The sequence below is a fragment of the Vicia villosa genome, linkage group LG2, assembly GCF_029867415.1.
Source record: "Vicia villosa cultivar HV-30 ecotype Madison, WI linkage group LG2, Vvil1.0, whole genome shotgun sequence".
Lineage (NCBI taxonomy): Eukaryota > Viridiplantae > Streptophyta > Magnoliopsida > Fabales > Fabaceae > Vicia > Vicia villosa.
The window spans coordinates 117767453-117788915 of record NC_081181.1 but is presented as its reverse complement, the minus strand read 5'-3'; the positions used below and the strand labels follow the sequence as shown (position 1 = coordinate 117788915).

General features: G+C 33.8%; 4 protein-coding genes across 4 annotated transcripts; all 4 read left to right on the top strand.

Annotated features, from left to right (window-relative positions):
* Nucleotides 1–2079: 2079 nt before the first annotated feature.
* Nucleotides 2080–3950, top strand: LOC131649865 (uncharacterized). The gene is made up of 8 exons (XM_058919615.1): nucleotides 2080–2235; nucleotides 2326–2384; nucleotides 2592–2712; nucleotides 2794–2964; nucleotides 3061–3102; nucleotides 3194–3244; nucleotides 3325–3440; nucleotides 3878–3950. The coding sequence occupies exons 1-8, from the start codon at nucleotides 2080–2082 to the stop codon at nucleotides 3948–3950; spliced, it is 789 nt and encodes a 262-aa protein (XP_058775598.1).
* A 2361-nt stretch (nucleotides 3951–6311) lies between these two features.
* On the top strand, nucleotides 6312–7825 carry LOC131649864 (uncharacterized). Its single transcript, XM_058919614.1, has 3 exons — nucleotides 6312–6468; nucleotides 6555–6996; nucleotides 7081–7825. The coding sequence occupies exons 1-3, from the start codon at nucleotides 6312–6314 to the stop codon at nucleotides 7823–7825; spliced, it is 1344 nt and encodes a 447-aa protein (XP_058775597.1).
* Nucleotides 7826–7951: 126 nt separating this feature from the next.
* On the top strand, nucleotides 7952–8910 carry LOC131649863 (uncharacterized). The gene is made up of 2 exons (XM_058919613.1): nucleotides 7952–7997; nucleotides 8555–8910. Exons 1-2 carry the CDS (start codon nucleotides 7952–7954, stop codon nucleotides 8908–8910), a joined length of 402 nt encoding a protein of 133 aa, XP_058775596.1.
* A 78-nt stretch (nucleotides 8911–8988) lies between these two features.
* LOC131649862 (uncharacterized) lies at nucleotides 8989–11210 on the top strand. The gene is made up of 4 exons (XM_058919612.1): nucleotides 8989–9250; nucleotides 9390–9608; nucleotides 9708–10202; nucleotides 10636–11210. The coding sequence occupies exons 1-4, from the start codon at nucleotides 8989–8991 to the stop codon at nucleotides 11208–11210; spliced, it is 1551 nt and encodes a 516-aa protein (XP_058775595.1).
* The last annotated feature ends 10253 nt before the right edge of the window (nucleotides 11211–21463 follow it).

The following is a 21463-nucleotide window of genomic DNA, read 5'->3' as shown; positions in this document are numbered from 1 at the left end:
GAGGGGGAGTGTTGAGAATCAAGTGTGAGTGTGGATAATAGTCCCACATTGGAAATGTGTGTGGTGACTTGAGCATATATAAGTGGGAGAACCCACTCACCTATCACCTTAAGGTTTTAGGTGGAGAAGTGGTGTCTCTCCCACAAAGGTGTGTTGCTCAAAGGAATGTCCCAGAATAAACAATGCTCCCGACTCGACCCTCCCCCGATGTTGCGCTAACAAAAAAAGTCATTGGTCCATGCTAAATGCCATCAAAATTTATATACATTAATAGAGATGGTTCTTTAAGTTTTCAAATTGCAATAATCTTGGCCAATGGGTTTTCCCAAATTTATATACATTAATAGAGATGGTTCTTTAAGTTTTCAAATTGCAATAATCTTGGCCAATGGGTTTTCCCATGAATTCAATATTCAAAACAGAATTGGTGTTCGATATTGCTTAGCATTATATCAGCAACACATTAAAGTAACATAACAAGTTTTTTAATCATTTAGAAATATCCATTTGGGAGGAAAAAAAAAACCCACTAAAGAACCTATGTATGTAATAGTTAAATTAGAAGGTCAATGAAATAGATCTACTTGCACCATTCTATATTTCTATGTATACATCTATCATATAAGAAAAGTCTATCATTTGAGCAATTCTTAGGCTATCCACTTCAGCATCTGTTCCATGGTTAATCCACACCAGCTTTGGCGGTTAATACTGATTTTCTGATCATTCATCTGCATGGTGGGCTGCGGCAGTTATTGCTGTGGGAGTTTCACCCTCCCAGCTTCTCATGTTGTTGCAGTTACGTAAGGTCCATCATTGTTTGCCTATCCACGTTCCAAACTGCACAATGCGCAGTAATTACCTATTTAAATGGCTTGCCTATTTATCAGTGATTTCATTCTTCTCTTTCCATGCTTGCTAACTTCTGCGGTTATTATTCAGTGCAGTGTGAATTTGCTTTATCATGTCAAGGCCTGTTGAGAGAATAGCAGAGATCAATGATGGAAAAGAGTTTTGGAAGATTGTTGTTAGGATTCACCACAGATGGAATGTTGTCTCCAACAACAAGGAACATTTTGAAATGATCTTTGTTGACAAATTGGTGATTACCCTGTTTATATTTCGGTATATTTATCATTTACCTATGTTTGTATAGTTTGAATCATTTTTTGGTTTCTGGCGCAGGGAGATGATATTCATGCTGTTGTTCCAGCACCACATGTGTCGGTGTTCACCGAAAAATGCTTATTAGGGCATACTTATACTGTATCTAATTTTAAGGTGGTGCCTTATGTTCCGGCGTTCAGGGCATCGGGACACAAATATATGATAAAGTTTACTGCTGGAACGTCTGTTCTTGATGAAGACAAACATGAGATACCCCCGAAATCGATTTTATTTACAAGTTTTTCGGACATCATAACAGGGAGGTTTGACAAACATGTTCTGATTCGTGAGTATAGTTTTTTGCTGTTTTATTATCTCATGTTTTGATGCATTTTAGCCGTGTGAAATTAATAAATTTTTTTCAGATGTCGTTGGAATGGTTGATAGTATTGGTTATGCACAGACTGAGTCGGGCGCAAAGAAGCAGCAAATTAGCATGATGTTGCGTGACCACAAGTTTTTTTTTATACATTAGACTCCCTGATATATGAATCATGTGATATATCTTAATGTGTTGTGATCATGGTTTAGCAACAACATGTTGAACTGTACTCTGTGGGAATCATACGCGGATCAGTTCATCAAGTTTAACAAAGTTAGGGTTGCTGCATCACTCCCTACAGTTGTGTTGCTTCAGTATGCCAAAGTGAAGGAAGAAGGTTACCATGACTTATTTTTTAAATTAATACTAAAACTACAAAATCTGTGATAAATATATTGACAAGGTATAATTTGAATTTGCAGGAAAGTATCCTCTGTCTGTGACAAACACCTACAATGTGACCCTTTTATGTGTTGATGCTGATTTTCCTGTCATGAAAGACTTTATTGATAGGTATGTTGATAGTATCATCCATTATGTGCAATTATTTTTTTCATGTATGAATTTGATAATGATCCATGCTCTGCAGAATGCCTGAGGAGAGCAGGGTAACCCTGTCTGAACAACTCGGAGGGAATTCCCAATATTCCTCCCAAAGTTCTGAAAATCAACAGCTGACTCCTGTGCAAAAATTGTTCTCAAAGGCTGTTGTTTTGCCTATTGCTGAGATTATTCAACTTACGGATGTATGTCTTTCTATTTTCCTATATGATCATAATTATAACCTCATCGTTTAGTGCGTCACTTATTTCTGATATTGACTGCTATTTGTCCAGGTTACATTTTGTGCTACTGTCGCTACAACAAAATTATTAGTAGCGTCTCCGTTTGGATGGTACTATCGTGCCTGTCATATGTGTCAATCTATAGCGCGTGGGGACAGCCCCCCCCCCCCCCCCTTTGAGTGTGAAGCTGGTCATGAAACCATGGCTGAAGTCCTTAGGTTTTAGTTGTTCTCACCTAATATATGTTGTTTCTGTCATGTTTGTGATGTTTCTATGTTGTCTGCTTTTTTAACGGAACGACTTCTTATAATGTTCAGGTATAAGATTGAGATTGAGGTTACTCATGGGGGCAAAAGCTGCAATTTTGTCTTCTGGAACAGGGAATGTGAAATGTTGTTGGGTTTATCTGCATCCCAACTTCGTAACACTATGATTCAGGTTATATTTATATTGTGCAGAAGAATTAGAATGTACTTTCTGATACTCTGTGTACACTAATATCGCCGGTTGTTTAAATAGGGTGGAATTACTGATCCATTGGACTTTCCGTTAGCACTTGATCAGTTGTTGAAGTTGGAAATGGCTATGAAGGTTAAGTGGCATCCACGCTGGAAGAACTATTCCGTCGTTATGATTATAAAAAATGATCCTATTATCCAGCAACTTAAGGAAAAATGGGGAACAGATGAGGTCAGCTCTTATAAACTGACATTTGTTTTATAAAAGAGGACTTCACATTATAACAATTTTTTGCCTGATTTTGATTTTCTTTGGTAAATTCTCAAGGAACCTATTCCAATCCAAACTGTCATACCTGAGACTCTGGAGGTAGAAATTTTAAACTGTGTATGCCTTTTTTTACTTTTCCTGTGATTATATTATACTGAAAACTGTGTTTAACTATATATAGATTAAATAGAGTGTTGATGAGGCTAAAACAGATGCTAATGAAGACTGTGAATTGGTTACAGTAAGTTTCACTGCAACACACTTACCTACTTACATTTATATCAATATTCCTAACTAATAGTCTTCATCGTGGCCTTGCAGGACCTGGAAATTACATCTGAGCACAAGCCTGATGCTGTCGCACCTGGTGGTAAGAGGCATCTTCCTGCTGCATCAAGTGAATCCACTGATTTGGACGGATTACATGATGGAGAACTGTCATCAAACAAGCTGAAGAAGATAATTAAAATAGAGAAGATTGATTAGATCTATTGTTATTTCGTGTGTGTTTCGCTTAGGTGTTTGTTATAAAAACTGGATGTTAGTTTCCTTTGCTTTTAATCATGTGTGTGACTTTGTTTTCTGTAATAATTAGTGCATGAATACTGGCTATGTGCTTCTGTTATGTTCATTTTGATTTAAGAATTATCTATGGTTTGTGTGTCTCATTATATTCAAATGATTCAAATTCAACTACATATTATATATACTATTATTAATTATTTTGATTCTTTTTGAACATATATCGAACATTCCATTTTAACTGTACCTCTTATAACGGGGCGCTGCTTTTTTATTATTTCGACGATATAAACTTTACAATATCGATCCGAAGTTGACTGTGATATACTAATGAATATTCTACTGCATGTAGTTACAATAATGATGTCACAAAGAACGGTTTGTTTGGATTAGCAAAACCAAAGCTTTCTGTCATTACATTGTAAACTGAAACATTGATTGTGCATCACAAAGAAACACCAGAACTTTTAACATTTGACTATGTTAACTATCAATAAATAATTTTATGTCTGATCTTAGTATAATATTGATACAATATTATGGGACAGATTTCATTTTAACTAACAGCATATCAGAGCGGATTAATAGAATATAATAGGAGAACTTCAAAAATTTGTCCCGAAAACGATTATACATTAGATCTTTTAATGGTCACAATATTACTGTGTTCCCATTTTGGATAAAGTGCTTACAAAATAGCATGTAGCAGAATATATATAACACAATGTACCAAAATAACATTCCCAACATATAATATAACCATTAAAATTCAGGTATAGTACAGGGTTAGCTAATAGCAGCAGTTTCTTCATTGTCTTTCAACCTTCACATATATATACGGAGAGAATCGCAGCATGCTCCACGCTATTGTATCCCCATTACGCAGGTTAAGAGATTTGGCAAATTCGTACCATCCCAGGGCCATGTACTTTTCATATGGCTGGGGTATTCCCTTTCTGTTAGCTTTGTGAACCTGACAGGTAACAATGTTCTTCGTCCTCACATCCAGCAGGTTAATTTCATCTTGAAAGCGACGGAGGCATCTTTTGGCGATTTCCTTAGGGAAATGCTGCATACAGGAAATAAGGGAACTATTAACATTATATACTATTTACATTTTCAATAACATGATGCTCATATTCAAATATCTCCTTACCATTACATTCTGTTGTGTAGATTTAGCATTTGTAACATGGGTGTTCCAGAAAAAAATTTGAGCCCCTGTAGAACTGTCTACAGTAATGTCTGTACCCACCTTTGCTTTTTTCACCACTTTACCCTTTTGTTTCTTACCCTCTTTTGATCCACTTGCTTCACCAACTTCTGAAACTTTGATTTCATTTGTGTCAATGTCTGTTGATTCCTCTTTTACCTTTATAGGTCCTGCATTGGGATTGCTTTTAACACTTGCGCTATTTTGTGTGCCAACATCAACATTCGACACAACACCACCAGGGGTGACATTGCGCTGTTTATTCCTGCGTTTTCTTTCCACCTTAGGATCGTACCCTGTTTCCTTTACCAATTCTTCTATGATTTTCATTGCCTGATCATTGCTATTCCAACATCAAATATGGATTAAAAACGAACCGCATATGAAGCATTCTTTACTAAGCAATAATCATATACCGAGCAACCACGGGCTATACACAAACAGGATAAAACAAAAACTAACTATATAATCCAACAATAAAAAACCACAATAGTCATTCAGTCGCATTTGATTTCTTGACAAATATCACACATAATACAACATTAAACTATATTGATACTACACCCATCACTAAATGCTGTTAACTGTTATTACCACACTACCATATTTTGTATATCAATATACCCTATTTTGTACGGCAAAGCAAAGGTGAAATAAATTTAACTGCTCATACCTGAAATCATTTTCATCATCAGAGGGAATCCGCACAGAAGGACCACCGTGTGAAGATGCCATTGTCGAAAACCCTAACCGACAAGCAGTTGCAATGCTAAACTTCTATTCTGTGCAATAGGAAACAAGTACTTGGTACATGCAGAGAGTGGGTTAACTGTTCAGTTTCTATTTACTTATAATATTAGTTTTTACTTAAAGTCTTTTTAAAATAGTAACACATCCATCAAATAAAATATTATAGATAACCTGTATAGATTAAATTAAATACATTTAACACACACAACAGTTATAAGGGAGGGATAAGTGGTAATTTAAATCTATAACTATCATTCTATTCATATTCAGTTCCAACTTCATATATATTCAAGTATGAAAGAAAAATTAAAATCAACACTGCATTCATGACATTTTAACCCACCAATGCCCCTTCAATTAGAAACTGTAAACTTTTAGTATTCAAAGCCATGAAGTAGCATGCTATACATCTCATATTGTGTGCATAAATCTATACAAATCAATCTTATTTGTAGTATTATTATTCATCCTCCTTTTGTGTTTGTGATGGTAACAGATGTTGTTAAAAACAATGCTCCTCAAACATCCATTGCAAGAAAGAGGAGAAAACTTATTCTTAAAGCAAAGAGGGATTATCGAAACTGTGTCAGATCAAGCAACCTCACTTCCCATTTAAATCATAATTTTACATCCTCTGCAACATATGAAACCACTATTGAAACGGCTATGGCTAGAAAGAGAAGGAAGATAATCTTGGATAACAGAAAAAGATTGAGAAATTTGTTCAATACTGAAGTTAGTAGGGTTCAAAATACAAACAACATTGTTAGTCAAAGTCACAACATGGATCATGCATCTACTTAAAATCATAATATGTCAAGTCATGGATCATGCATCTACCTCAAATCATAATATGTCTGTTGGATCTCATTATCAAGACAATGATGACTCCAACTCTCACAATAATTTAAATTCTTCTAATAGTTCCGACTCTGACGAAGATTCAGTCCCGGCACAATTACACGAGGCCCATCTTCAAGGTATTTCCATATCATACACTGATAACCAAGTGATGTACACTTCTTCTGTTAATAGGCATATTCAGTATTGTGCTTTCTTCTTTCAGAATATTACGATATTGGCGACCAAAATTATGAATGCGCACACTGCCAAGCATGTATGTGGTACCAAGAAAAAGTGAATAGACACAAAATTACAGCAACTCCTCGCTTTTATCGTTGCTGCCGTGGAGGAAAAATTGTTCTCCCGTTCCTTGAACAACCTCCACAGGTGTTGCAAGATCTTCTATTTAATAAAACATATTCAGATAGTAAAAACTACCAGGCTAACATACGAACATACAACGCAATGTTCTCCTTCACTTCCCCTGGAATGAAGTTCGACACAACATACTCTAAAAGAGGAGGACCCCCTACTTTGAGACTGCAGGGTCAGACCTGTCATCGAATTGGTACACTACTGCCAGAAACCGAGCAAGCTCCGCAATATGCTCAATTATACATCTATGACACGGACAATGAAGTTGAACGCAGAATAAAATGTTTCAAGTAAGCTTGCTCAAACATAATTACACAATTGTTTTATAAAAATATTTTGTAAACTATTTATTCATGACTGCGAAAAATAAACAGGGACAACAAAGGCATCGAGCGCCCGGTTGTCAATAAGCTCAAGATGATGTTAGATGAGCACAATGTTCATGCCAAAGCTATTAGAATGGCAAGGGATGTTTTAAGGACAAATTCTTTCACAGATTTAAAACTCAGGCTTATTTCTGATAGATCCGAAGATGGTCGTGTTTACAACAAACCTACTGTCTCAGAAGTGGCTGCACTCATTGTGGGAGACATTGATTCTGCTGATAAAAGGGACATCTTAATTCAGCGCCGCAATGGTTGTTTGCAACGAATAGATGAGTTTCACCCAGCATATTTGGCTTATCAGTATCCTCTTATATTTCCTTATGGGGAAGATGGTTACAGGAAAAATATAATGCACAGATATCGCCATGAAACTGAGGTCACTAGGAGAAACCGTCAAAGCATTAAGGATTGGTTTTCTTACCGGTTACAACAACGTCGCAAAGAGGCAAAAACACTACTTTACTCAAGACGCCTATTTCAACAATTCTTAGTCGACGGCTATGCTATGATGGAATCCGAACGACTGAATTGGTTGAGAGATAATCAATCGAAGTTAAGAGTGGGCAAATATAATAATTTGACCACTCAAACTGATGGCGATAGAAGAAATGAACACCAAAAGCGAGGAAAACGAGTTGTTCTGCCATCAACATTTGTTGGTAGCAAGAGATATATGGATCAACTATATTTTGACGGTATGGCCATTTCAAGTCGGTTGGGATTCCCTGATTGATTTGTTACTTTTACCTGCAACCCAAATTGGCCTGAAATTAAAAGAGCATTGTCAAGAACAGGCCTACAACCCCATGATAGGCCAGATATCATTTCAAAAGTTTTCAAAATAAAGTTTGATACCCTCATGGATGATATTACAAAACACCATGTCGTTGGAAAAGTGATTGCATGTAAGTTTTTTCATTTAATTATACTACTTTTCAATCATGTGTCTGTGTAGTACCAAAATATTACATCAAACTAACTTTCAATTTAATAGATATGTACACCATTGAATTCCAAAAGCGGGGATTGCCACATGCTCACATCTTGATATTCCTACACCCTCAGAGCAAATACCCAACACCATCTGACATAGACAAGATCATTTCTGCTGAAATTCCCGACCCGACTGTTCATCCTAATTTATACAAATTGGTTAAGGCACATATGATGCATGGACTCTGTGGCCTTGCGCGCGTGACCTCACAATGTATGAAGAATGGACGATGTTCTAAATACTATCCCAAAAAGTTTATTGAACACACTATTGTTGATGAAGAGGGATATCCACACTATAGGAGAGGATCAAAGACCTTCACAATTGAAAAAAATGGTATCACCTTGGACAACAGACATGTGGTTCCATATAACACCAGATTTCTTATGAAATACCAGGTACATATAAACATGGAATGGTGTAATCAGAGTACTTCCATAAAATATCTTTTCAAATATATCAATAAAGGCTATGACAGAATAACAGCAGCAGTTTCAACAAATAGCAACCAACCTGTTGATGAAATCCAACAATATCTCGACTGCAGGTATGTCTCTCCCAGTGAAGCATGCTGGCGCATTTACTCTTACAATATTCATGGCAGAAAACCAGCTGTGGAACGTATGTTCTATCATTTGGTTGGGGAGAAACCTATATACTATACAGATTATGCACGCATGGAAAATGTGCTGGAAACTGCAAGTGTGACTGAATCAATGTTTACCGCATGGCTAGTGGCAAATGCTAAATATGAAGAGGCACAAACATTAACTTATGGTCAATTTGTCTCAAAGTTTGTTTATCACAAAAAACAGAGAGAATGAAAACCGCGGAAAAAAGGCTTCACCATTGGACGTCTCATATGGGTTCCGCCAACAACTGGTGAACTGTTTTACCTACGCATGATGTTGACGGTGGCAAAAGGACCAACAACTTATGAGGAAATCAGGACCGTGGATAACATCCAGTATGATACATTCAGAGATGCATGCTTTGCAATGGGATTTCTTGAAGACGACAAAGAATACATAGCTGCTATAAAGGAGGCAAGTCATTGGGGGAATGGTCATTTTCTTCGAAAACTGTTTGTTATCATGCTTTTGTCTGGTGCTGTTAATCGCCCTGCACATGTTTGGGAACAAACTTGGCTCCTATTATCTGATGGTGTCTTCATACACAAAGAGCATTGGCTGCAAATCCAGGTTTGTTAGACATAATAAAATAGCAAACAAAACAATTTCTTAATAACAACCTACAGATAACTTACCAACAGTATTATAACTCAATTCTGATATCAATGCAGAATTGGTCCTCACACAAGAAGAGTTGCAAAATTTGACTTTAATAGAAATTGAGAAACTGCTTCAAGCAAATAGAAGGACACTAAAGGATTTTAGTCCTATTCCATATCCGGATGCTTATGTTCTTGAACAGTTGGGAAACAGGCTCATATATGATGAGCGTAATTATGATACAGCGTCAATGAACTCAGAATTTGAAAATCTGTTTGCTGCTCTTACAGGTTACTATTGCGTCAATTAAATTCATTTTATTTTACGCTTTGAAATTCTATGAATCAATTATTTTAACACTATTTTACCCTCAATATTATGTTCCTAAGATGAGCAAAGAGGTATTTATGAAAAAATCATCCACGCTGTGGAGTCTCAGAAACCTGTCGTTTTCTTCCTTCATGGTTATGGTGGTACCGGAAAGACATATATGTGGAGAACACTCGCAGCAGCTTTAAGATCAAAACACGATATATGTTTAACTGTTGCAACTAGCGGTATAGCATCATTGTTACTTCCAGGAGGTAGAACTGCACATTCAAAGTTCAGGATACCGGTACCAACTATGGACAATTCTACTTGCAAGGTTGAATTCAACGATGATGTTGCAGACATGTTACGACAGACAAAGCTTATAATATGGGATGAGGCACCAATGGCGCATAAGTATGCAATAGAATCGCTTGACAGAACTTTGAAAGATATTATGAGTGCAAACAAAAATTTAACTGATGTATTTGGTGGAAAGGTTGTTGTTTTCGGTGGCGATTTCAGACAGATTTTACCTGTCGTCCCCAGAGGCAGTCGTTTTGATATTGTACACTGTGCCATAAATGCATCTTACATATGGCATTCAGTTGAGGTATTAACATTGACAAGAAACATGCGGCTACGAACAGGATCAACACAGACTGAAAAAATGAGATAGCACAGTTTTCAGATTGGCTTTTAAGAATAGGAGAGGGCCGAATATCTGAGCCTAATGACGGCACCGCCGAAATCAACATACCACCTGATATTCTGATAACATAATTCGATGATCCAATTGTGGCCATTGTCAATACCACATACCCTGATTTCATAAATAATTTCCAATGTGTTGATTACCTTAAAAGTCGAGCGATACTGGCCTCTACACTGGAGATTGTGGATCAGATCAATGACCATATACTTAACTTAATGCCAGGTTAAGCAACAAAAATATATAATTTAATGGATTATATTAATCGATTTTATGCTTTTACTAATTCTGTTCAGTCAACAATGCAGGAGAGATTCGTGACTACTATAGCGCAAATTCAGTTGACAAGTCTGAGATTCATGACCCAGCAGTAGTTGATATCCTCACGCCAGAATTTCTAAGTTCCCTCCTAACATCAGGTTTGCCAAACCATCACTTAAAACTAAAGGTTGGGACACCTATAATGCTCATGAGAAATATAGATCAATCTGAAGGTTTGTGTAACGGCACAAGGCTGTGTATAACAAAGATGGCAGCGCATGTACTCGAGGCTTCAATAATGGGCGGTAAAGGTTTGGGAAATTTGGTTTACATACCTCGAATGGACATGTCACCATCCCAATCACCATGGCCATTCAAACTGAATAGGAGACAGTTCCCTATTATAGTTTCCTATTCTACGACAATCAACAAATCACAGGGACAGTCATTGGATAACGTTGGTTTGTACTTACCAAGAGATGTATTCACACATGGCCAGATTTATGTCGCATTGTCAAGAGTCAGGGACAGTCATTGGATAACGTTGGTTTGTACTTACCAAGAGATGTATTCACACATGGCCAGATTTATGTCGCATTGTCAAGAGTAACAACAAAAAAGGGAATCAAAATACTGATACATGATGAAGAAAAGAATTTCAGGGGGGAAAACTACAAATGTTGTGTATAAAGAGGTTTTTAACAATGTCTGAGTTTTAAAAATTAATCACGGTAAATCTGTAACAGCAGTAATATATATTACTAACAGCATATTAGTAATGCAAGTAACAGCAGTAATATATATTACTAACAGCATATTAGTAATGCAAGTAACAGAAATAATATATTTATAGCATAACATCTAAATACCAAAATCATATATATTAATATAAAGGTGGAGCTAAGTCCACCAGGAAATTACAAAATGTTTAATAGATAGATACTTATAACAAACTATTACATCATTTTTAATTTTTCAACATTGTTACAAGTATCTCCTTGCTGACGGGATCCTTAATGCTGAAACCCATAGAGTCTCCATCAAGCAGGCACCTCTCCTTGGCAAATTTGTACCAACCACGCCCTAAGAACATCTGACCCTTTTCGGTATAATGAACTTCACATTCATACCTGACTTCTCTTTCCTAGTCGACCAAATCTACAAACCTTGCTCCATTGAGCCAGCGACTTGCCACAATATGCTCAGGAATTTCCTGCAATATTAATATAAAACAACATTAGATTATCCCATTAACTGATAGGGAAAGACAATAAGCTTAAAACGAATAATAACTTACAAGAAGACATGACTGAGCCATCTTCCCATTGGCCACATCTTTTTTCCAGATACAATATGGTAACTTAGCAGGCTGCTCTGCATGGCAACTAACATCCTCACCATCCGGTTCATGGCATCTGAAACACAATACAAACAAACAACATGGTCAATAAATAAATGTGTTATCAAACATTCTAAATTCAAGCATAAAAACGTATACTCAACATAAGCTAATTCAAACATACACAGAGTTATCAGAAGTGACAGTTTTCCCCACAGCCATTTGATTCACCGAGTTTTCTTCACCTGCATGCAACCATATATAACTTTTAAATTCAAAATGTAATAGAACAACCATTCAAATGATATGTTTACCTTTACCTCTCATTGCTTGATCAACTCTTCCTTCCATCTTTTCAGAAGTTCGCAGCTTACACTATTGGTTGCAGAGTAATGATGACTGCTTCAGTTTTTAGTGCTTTCAAACTTCCTACACATTACTTATATAACACTCTAAATGGACTCTTCACATACCTGCAACTTTTCCACCGTCCAATAGAATTCAATGCAATTGTTCAATTAGTCTTCTTTGCATTTACATCACTTTAAAACAGTTTTCATTTTATTTATATTCCTCACGAAAAACATTAACTGCCCATACCCCAATTGATCTTTCACATCCCAATATAATATAACACATTACAACTATTTTATAACCATTTAATATTACCATACTACTCTTTAACATATACTATTAAATTGAATTTTCAACTATTCATAAGTCCATTGTTGTATGTTCACCATTTAGATTTAATAGCCTACCATTTACAGGACCCGTACCCCTACTTATACCAACAATAATGAAATTAGAAACCCTATTGTAATCAATTTTGATAGAAATCCTGTTCAATACTTATAATAAGCAATACTTAATTTAAAAACAGATTGGTAATCAATTTTGCATATAAAACCATGGCAGATTTGGCACATTCGATGAAACTTAAAACCAAAACTGATAATATTTAATTTAAAACCATACATAGTACCATAATTGTTAATCTTTGTTCACATCCACCATTACAACAAAAAAACAAAACGATAATTCCCATACAAACCAAACTGCCAACAAACTGTCCTATACATCCACCACAAACATTGCCTAACCAACAGCTCTATCAACGATCACCACTGCGCTCCACTGTTACCATAATATCTAACACTGGCGGGTAATATATCACAAAGTGCATTTTATCTCCTTCTTTCAATTCAGCTGCCCTTACATAGTCAAACCATTCTCCATACAAATATGTTTCATTTTTTTTGGCCTCTTCTTCACATTGCACTCATATGGGTACTCGTTGTCCACATCATTGAGGGTAATCTCTGACATTCCAGCAAGTCCACATTTGTCTACTATTTCTGCAGGAATATGTTGCACTCATTGACAGACAATATCAGTTACATTACTTCTGTGTATAACACCATTGTGCCAACAACTATAGACTTTGAACACTGCTTACCATAACATTTGAGCAAAACTTCTTTACATCATGAACTTCACGAGTCCAGTACGCTTCTTCCAGCTCCTCCTGTATAGGACTCATTTCCCTGAAATTAACACCACATTTACAGCAAAATGCCAACACAACAACATCAGTATACCTATAACTATAATATATTCCCTATCACTTATAAATAAACTTTACCTCTCACTATCAGAAGATATCATTATGTATTCATTCAAATCAGCAGTATCTGATAATCCCACAGAACTTCCTATCCCATCTCCATCATTCCTTCAACACAATAACATACAAACTATTCATTAAACTAAGTTGTAACACATTATTTGGGAAACACATTCAATTTTGTGGAGGTTAAATGGAATTCAATGAAGAAAAAAACTATAAGATTACCCTTTATTTTCGACAACACTGGCAGCCTCTACAGAAACTTTACCAGCATCTTCGACACGATTCAATCTTTCATGTTGTTTCTTCCATTCCTCCATAACATCCTCATTCTCATGTGACCCACTCAGTATCCTCTCAGCTGTGAGCCGCTTCCATGGTGTTTGCAACTCCAACCGATCGGGTGAACTGGAATCAAAACAACATTGCGACCTCTAAATGGATGAATATCTTATAATAAACTCTGCAAACAACATAAACAGTAACACATGCACATACCTCATTCGGAGAGGATACCTTCTTGGCTGTGACATTTTGTTCTTCAAACTTATCACCCAACCCTGCGTTTCTTACAGCAACAATGTCAAACACAGACTTAAGAAGACACAACCTTTGATTGTCAACACGTTGAAGAATTATGAAGTCCAACGTTTCTTTAATTTTAAATGCCGACGTTATGTAACAATAACAATAATAGGATTCTTTTGTGGGCCTATTAACATATTAGGTCTAACAATAAAATTACGTATTCTGCACCAAGGCTAACCATCTAAGGCCCAATAAACTTTAATGTTCTATTAACTTACATATATTAAACAACTATAAGGCCCAATATATATTTTAAACCTATTTAAATTATTTTACCTTATTATATGAACTTACACATATATATATTCATTTTTCCTATTTTATTTAAGTGCCCTAAAACCCAATGCGCAAGACCGACGGATACCCGTGCGAACGCACGGGTAAGACACTAGTTTTTAGATAATAGTGAAAACAATTGAACACTCACCTTAGACAAGTACACCTGTTTACATGTAATTTATTCAATCAGTCAAAACTTCTCTTCAAGCATGTTGCAATACGAGAATCCTTCACCTTATAGGTCTAATTTGGATTAATCTACTTTATCTACCATCCTTAATAAATTAATTTGTCGTTTAAAAGAGAAAGTTGATTAATAAAAAATAATTATTATTTTGTTCAATTATTTTTTAAAATAATAGTAAAACCCTTAATTTAACAATTATTTTGTGAGTTAAAACAATTTAACGTTAGAAATATAGAAACATGAAAAACAAATATTTTCAAAGCTTAAAAAATTATTTTTTTGAGAAGTACCTCAAAAAGAAATTTTTGAATCAATAATAATAGTTTTTTTATAAAATTGGATGATTAACATTTTTTGATAATTAAATATTTTTATGAACAATGGTATGGAAAGATAGCATGTACCAAAATAAAATTTTAAAACATAGTATTTGTTATATTTTAAAACCTTCTTTTAGTATATTTCTCTTAAAAAGAAATATAAGTTAATTTGGAGAAACTATGTTGATTTAAAAAGATAGGTGATCTTATTTTATATTTTATAAATACTAATTATTATTCACTTATAAATAACTTAAAAAAATATATTTAACCGAAAAGACAGTTCTCCTGTCGCATAAAAATTTCTATTTATTTTTTCTAGATATCATTAAAGTTTGCAGTATATTCTATATAGATAAAAAATCAATAAACACAATCTAATTACTTAACGAATTTTTGTTGAATAAGAGAAACACTTGAATAAGATTGGTTTTAAAAATGATCATTATCCATTATAGTTATTGGAGTCATGTGTTGGAGAAACAACATGGGCATGACAATTGAACATATACATGATGATTTAGCATTTGTTAATTGTCTCTCAAATTATTGATTGGATTTTGTTGCGTACAGTCATGGTGCTTGTTTGATAATATTCATTTTACGAAAATGTTTTGAAACAATTTTTTATTTAAGAATCATTCACTTTAAAATGACACATATCTGCTTCTGCATTATGATAAATCATGGATTGCTGATAACTCAAATAAATTGGAATGTATTCTCTATCAGGTGAAAAATTTGAGAATATGGTACATTTGGATTGTCCAAATGTATTTTACGAAAATGAATGGTCGTTTAGCATTTTGGGTTCAAATACTATCATAAATGGCTTTCTTTTTATTGATTGTAAACGAACAAGGAGCGTTGTATTATGGAATCCAATTATATATTAAGGAATACAAAGTCATTTTTCTATTGAATTAATTATATCCCACGTTGTGTCTATGGGATTGATTATGATTCATTTAGAGATTATAATTCAACAAATAGTATTTTTTGATGACACCAACAATTAGAATATATTACCATTTTTACTCACTCCAATGGGACGCCAAATGTAAGATAATCACTTAAAAATGAAGAACTTGACTCATGACTCATTTCCCCGCATTTTACCTAAAAATGATATATCAAAAGTAGTACTCTCTCCAATCATTTAGCGTGAAAGTACTATTTTTGATATATCAATTTTAGGTGAAATTAGGAGAAATGAGTCATGGATCAAGCTCTTCATTTTAAGTCATTACCTTGCATTTGCCGTCCTATTGGAGTGAGTAAAAATGGTGACATATTTTAATTGTTGGTGTCATCAAAAGATACTACTTGTTGAATAACCTTATAATTATTTCTAATTGAGTCATAACAAAACCCATAAATACAAAGTTGAACCATAGTTAATTCAATAGAAAAAAGGGCTTGGAAGAATGACTATGTATTCTTTGGTAGTTGAGTTTCATAATATAACTCTCAATGTTTATTAGCAATCAATAAAAAGAAAGTTGTTGATACTAGTTGAACCCAAAATAATAAACGACCATTCAGTTTTGCAAAATAAATTTAGCCAATTTAATTGTACCATATTCTCAAATCTTTCACTTGATAGAGAATATATTTCAAATTCACATGGGTTTTCGGCAATCCAGGATGCATCATATTATGAGGAGAAATGTGTCATTGTAATGTGAATGACTCTTTGATAAAAAAAAAAATCTTTCGAAACATGTTCATAAAATATATATTACTCAATTAAGCGAGATGTACGCAACAAAATCTTGTCAATGATTTGAGAGACAACTTTGAGAGAACAACAGGTGAAAAATCATCATGTATATGTTTAATGGTCGTGCTCATGGTTGTTTTCTCCATATATAACTATAATAATTATAATGAATAAGGATCTTTCTTGAGTAAATCTTACTCAAGCGTCTCTCTTATTCGGCAAAAACTCGTTAAATAGTTCATTTGAATTTACTGATTGCTTATATTTCAATACAACATAATGCAAACTTTAGATTTTTGAAAAAAAGTGTATGTGTTAGTTGAATTAACTTCCTATGAAATATTTTCTCTACAATTAACTATAAATGAATAATAGTTAATATTTATAAAAAATTAAATTATACAAGGTGATCAACTATCTTTTTAAATCGACATGCTTAACTTCAAATTAACATATATTTCTGGAGAATTATACTAAATGAACATTTAAAAATATAATAAATATGATGTTATAAAATTTTATATTGGTACAAAATTTGATATATTTCCGTACCATTATTTATAATATTTACAAAATTTGCATCAAACTCCACTCCTTGTAGTGAAATGTAAACAACAAATTTCTTTTAAAAAATTGAAGTGTCTAATTTTTAACAACACGATACACCAGCTTTTGCATGGGTTGAAAATACTTATAAGTTTATGTTTATTTTTAAAAAAACTAAATTATAAAAAAATTAAATGATGAGCCATGTATAAAACAATTTCAATTAAAAAAAATCTTTTTGCATATATTCAGCATTGAAATGATGAAATATGAGATTTGTTATAACAATATAAAGTACTTAACATTAATTAAAGTTTGACAAAAATATAGCTAAAAGAAAATATAAAAAATTATTCATAAATGTTATCTCATGTAAGGGTGGAAATAGTTCAATCCATTCGTCAAAGATTTAAGATCCAGCCCATTTAAAACTTGATTCGATCTATTTTGTTTGTTTACAATGTTACTCAGCCATTTTAAAATTATCAGACAATTCTAAATTATCAAGAGGTAGAATTAGATTTACAAACTTTACAAAATAAACTTTTAAACAGGTTAATAGAAAATTAGACTTTTAAAAATGACAAGTAGAATTTGCTTTGTGGTGAAAATAGTGATGGAATAGTGTAATGTTACCTTCTCATTGCTTCCATTGTATTGGTTGCTAAAGGGTCTAGGAACAGATACCAGTTCTGCATCCTTGTTGGAAGAGTTGCAAAACATATTTCCTTTGTCATTATAAATCTCCAAAAGATATTCAGTGATTTAAACATCATTAAGTCATTCCACAACACTTGATTAGGAACCTTAACGGTTAGACCAGAGATAAAATAAAGAGAATTGACATTAATTAGATTAGGAACATAGAGAAATGATGGATCTAGACCTCTTGCATGGATAATAGACCAATGGAAAAGGAATTATGTAGTTTAGTAGCCTTGTAGGGGATTAAGTCATGTCTACTATTGTTTGAACATTTCATTATTTGCTTGATAAATATTCTATCTATGTAGAGAGGATGAATTTTGTGAAAATTTTAAGATATGAAGAGAGCAGTGATAGATTGTATATTTTCTGATAGCATTTTAAATGAATTAGTCATCATTGATTTATTTTGTGGTGTTACTTATCATTCAACTTGTGGACAAAGTCTTGTCTTCATTCTCCGTTGTTGTATGCGACTATTTTTATCTTTTTTGTGCTATTATTTTTATGAATAATTAAACTTATGGACCAAGTCTTGTCTTCACTCCTCCCTTGTAGTATGCAACTATTTCTAGCTTTTTATGCTATTATATTTATGAATCATTCAACTTGTGGACCAAGTCTTGTAATTTACTCCCCCTTTGTAGTATGCGACTATTTTTAGATTTTTTATGCTATTATTTTTAAGAATCATTCAACTTGTGGATAAAATCTTGTCTTCACTCCCCCTCGCAGTATGCAACTATTTTTAACTTTTTAAAGCTATTATCTTTGTGAATGCAACATCTGAGTAACTCATCTTGGAATACCCACAAAGTCAACTATTTGCTTTACAACACACTAAAGTAATCTTTTTATTTGAATACAATCAAATTTCCAAAAATAAAGTGTAGGATGGACATACTCTGATTCTTCTTTCAATGTTAACTATTCATTTGAAGTATTACTTAACATACTCAAACATAGGTACTTGCATATGCAAACCGACAATGATATACAATTCACGCACATGCATATTTTCATAAATTTAAAAATGGATGAATAGTTATCTGATACTCCATTGTAATTTTAGATTTTAATTTTAATTTTTGTAGGATTAAAATGTTACACTTATATTTAATTTCCATTTTGAAATCCTTGGGAGAAGGAAAATGTCTAGGATTTTACAAAATCGGTGGATTCTACATATCATCTTTGCGAATTGCTCAATTATTTTGGAGATCTGCAAATTGATATCATTTTTAGAATAATATCTTTCCTAGTATTACAAATAATGATTAAATCAATTATGAATGCGGGTAAATAATGTATTTATTTATATTGTATTAAGATTGTCATACCCTAATTTTGACCCCCCCTGAGATGTCACATCATTGACATCAAATTCAAAAATGTTTCTTGATCGGTTTGGAAGCCATGATCGAGACTGCATTTATTCAGTCATTCTTTGCAAGATAATTCATGCTCATGGAGTTTTTCAATTTAAATGCGCCCTTTCCAATTTGTGCAATTCAAGAGGATTGTTTGGAATTTATTTCATGACTTTTGGCCTATTCTTCATGGTGAAGAAAATTGTTTCTTATGGATTATTTGGAAGATGATACAAGTTTGAAACAATTCATGGAAATTTTATCAAAATTGCAAGAAATATCTTTTAGTCCATTTTGTTGAAAGATTATTTCAAGTATGGTTTAAAACCATAAATTCAAAAATTCAAAGTTCATTGGTGCAAGAATGTTCTTCACATTACTTCAAGGAATTTCCATTCAAGAATTATCATGGATCATTTGGATTTGCAAAATTCAAAATTCATTCAAAGAACATCCAATGTTCATGTTTTATACAACTTCATTCAAAGATTTTTAAGGAAATTCAAACATCCACAAATGAAGATCATTCTTTACAAAGTTCTAAATTCCAAAGTGGACTTCATTCAAAATTCAAGAACATTCAAATTTCATGTTTCATACACAATTTCATGCAAGATTCTAAAGGAAGATCCAAAAGTGGATTTCTTTTACATGGAACAAGTTCTAAATTCCAAATGAATTACAAAAAGAACTTCATTCAAAATTCAAGATACAACATTCAAATTCTACACAATTTTTCAAGAAATGCATGAACCAAAATTGCATTGATATTAAGTTCAAGAATTACAACAAAAGAAAAATACAAAGTTTTCTTGAATTTATTCTTCAATCTTCAAGCTTCCATTCTTCAAGACCAAGTTTCTTTATTCTTCCTTCAAGAATTCTCATGCAACATGAAAAAGAAACAAAAAGGATGGAATTAGCAAAAGTCTCACAAAAATAATTCAAGGGGGCCCAAAAGCCCAAATCAAAGTCAAAAAGTCAAAAGTCAAAGAAAGTCAAAGGGATATATATTATGTCATAAGTGCTATACTTAGAGACTACCAATTTCATGACATGAAGACAAGATTGTCGTGGAACTTTCACTTGCAAGAGATGTGCATAATATATTCCATCCCATGTGCATATTCTCCCATGTGCACAAATTTGTGGAGCTTTGCCATTAAGCAAACTTAGCATGAAAGAAATTCTTGCAATGATTATTTTGGGAAAGAATATTCTTTGCAATGATGACAACTTAGTAATTAAGTGAGCTTAAGGACTAAGCTTTGGTTCCAAAATGACCAAAATTATCCTTCATTTTTTCCTCTATATATAGAAGAGAGGCAAACCAATTAAAAGGGAAAAGGAAAGAAAAGGGGAGAACGCAGCAAAGGGGTCTGTAACTTCTAAGTTACAGAAGAAAATACAGTAGGGAGAAGGAGAAGAGAAACTTGCATACCTTGCTTGTTTGCTTGCAGGCAGCTCTTCAACGATGGCTCCCATCTTCGAGCCTCCATAGATGGATCTTCAACATCTTCGCCGCAGGTAAGTCTTCTTGCTTTCACTCTCAATATTTTCACTAACCCTTGTTATACCTGCAGCAAGTCAAAAACTCAGCAACAATCACAGTTGCAACAACTCAACAACAACAACTCAAAGCAAAAGTTCATGACAGATTCAAAAAAAAAACGCAACAGCAGCAGTTCACAGTCAAAATTCAGCAACTTGCAGTTCGGTAAAACAACACAACATCAATAATTCAGAAGCAGAAAGAATCAGGAACATACCACAACAATAAACCGGCGGAAGTCTCCTCGCCGTAGGTAAGTCGATCCTGCCTTCACTCTCAACCTCGTTGCTAATTATTGTTGTATCTGTAAATTTGTTCAAAATCGAAAACAGAGCACATGTTATTATTACTGTGTCGTAAAAAAAACCTGCTGGTATCATGATAACAAAATTGAAGAACAAACCTTGAGTTTGTCTTCAATCAAAGAGGCCAGAAGCTTTTGTTTTTGTTCACCGCGGGCAAAATCGAAACACCAAAGAAAGTTATCACTGAGCTATCATCAAAGAGAAAATAGAAACGAAAATTTGAGGAAGGAGATACCTGGGTTTGTAGGTATCTGAGCTTCTTCAAGCTTCTCTTCCATGGCCGCCGAAATCACTGTTGTTGTTCACGTTGAGAGAGAAA

What these genes read in the sequence shown, in the direction of transcription:
- LOC131649864 (XM_058919614.1), top strand. Translation starts at nt 6,312, where the DNA reads ATGGATCATGCATCTACCTCAAATCATAATATGTCTGTTGGATCTCAT. An exon ending in ACACGAGGCCCATCTTCAAG is followed by an intron (nt 6,469 to 6,554) that starts GTATTTCCATAT and finishes TTCTTCTTTCAG; the next exon opens with AATATTACGATATTGGCGAC. An exon ending in CGCAGAATAAAATGTTTCAA is followed by an intron (nt 6,997 to 7,080) that starts GTAAGCTTGCTC and finishes AAAAATAAACAG; the next exon opens with GGACAACAAAGGCATCGAGC.
- LOC131649863 (XM_058919613.1), top strand. Translation starts at nt 7,952, where the DNA reads ATGGATGATATTACAAAACACCATGTCGTTGGAAAAGTGATTGCAT. An exon ending in CGTTGGAAAAGTGATTGCAT is followed by an intron (nt 7,998 to 8,554) that starts GTAAGTTTTTTC and finishes ATATCAATAAAG; the next exon opens with GCTATGACAGAATAACAGCA.
- LOC131649862 (XM_058919612.1), top strand. Translation starts at nt 8,989, where the DNA reads ATGATGTTGACGGTGGCAAAAGGACCAACAACTTATGAGGAAATCAGG. An exon ending in TTGGCTCCTATTATCTGATG is followed by an intron (nt 9,251 to 9,389) that starts GTGTCTTCATAC and finishes ATATCAATGCAG; the next exon opens with AATTGGTCCTCACACAAGAA. An exon ending in TCGTTTTGATATTGTACACT is followed by an intron (nt 10,203 to 10,635) that starts GTGCCATAAATG and finishes AATTCTGTTCAG; the next exon opens with TCAACAATGCAGGAGAGATT.
- LOC131649865 (XM_058919615.1), top strand. Translation starts at nt 2,080, where the DNA reads ATGCCTGAGGAGAGCAGGGTAACCCTGTCTGAACAACTCGGAGGGAAT. An exon ending in TCATACCTGAGACTCTGGAG is followed by an intron (nt 3,103 to 3,193) that starts GTAGAAATTTTA and finishes TAGATTAAATAG; the next exon opens with AGTGTTGATGAGGCTAAAAC. An exon ending in AAGACTGTGAATTGGTTACA is followed by an intron (nt 3,245 to 3,324) that starts GTAAGTTTCACT and finishes GTGGCCTTGCAG; the next exon opens with GACCTGGAAATTACATCTGA.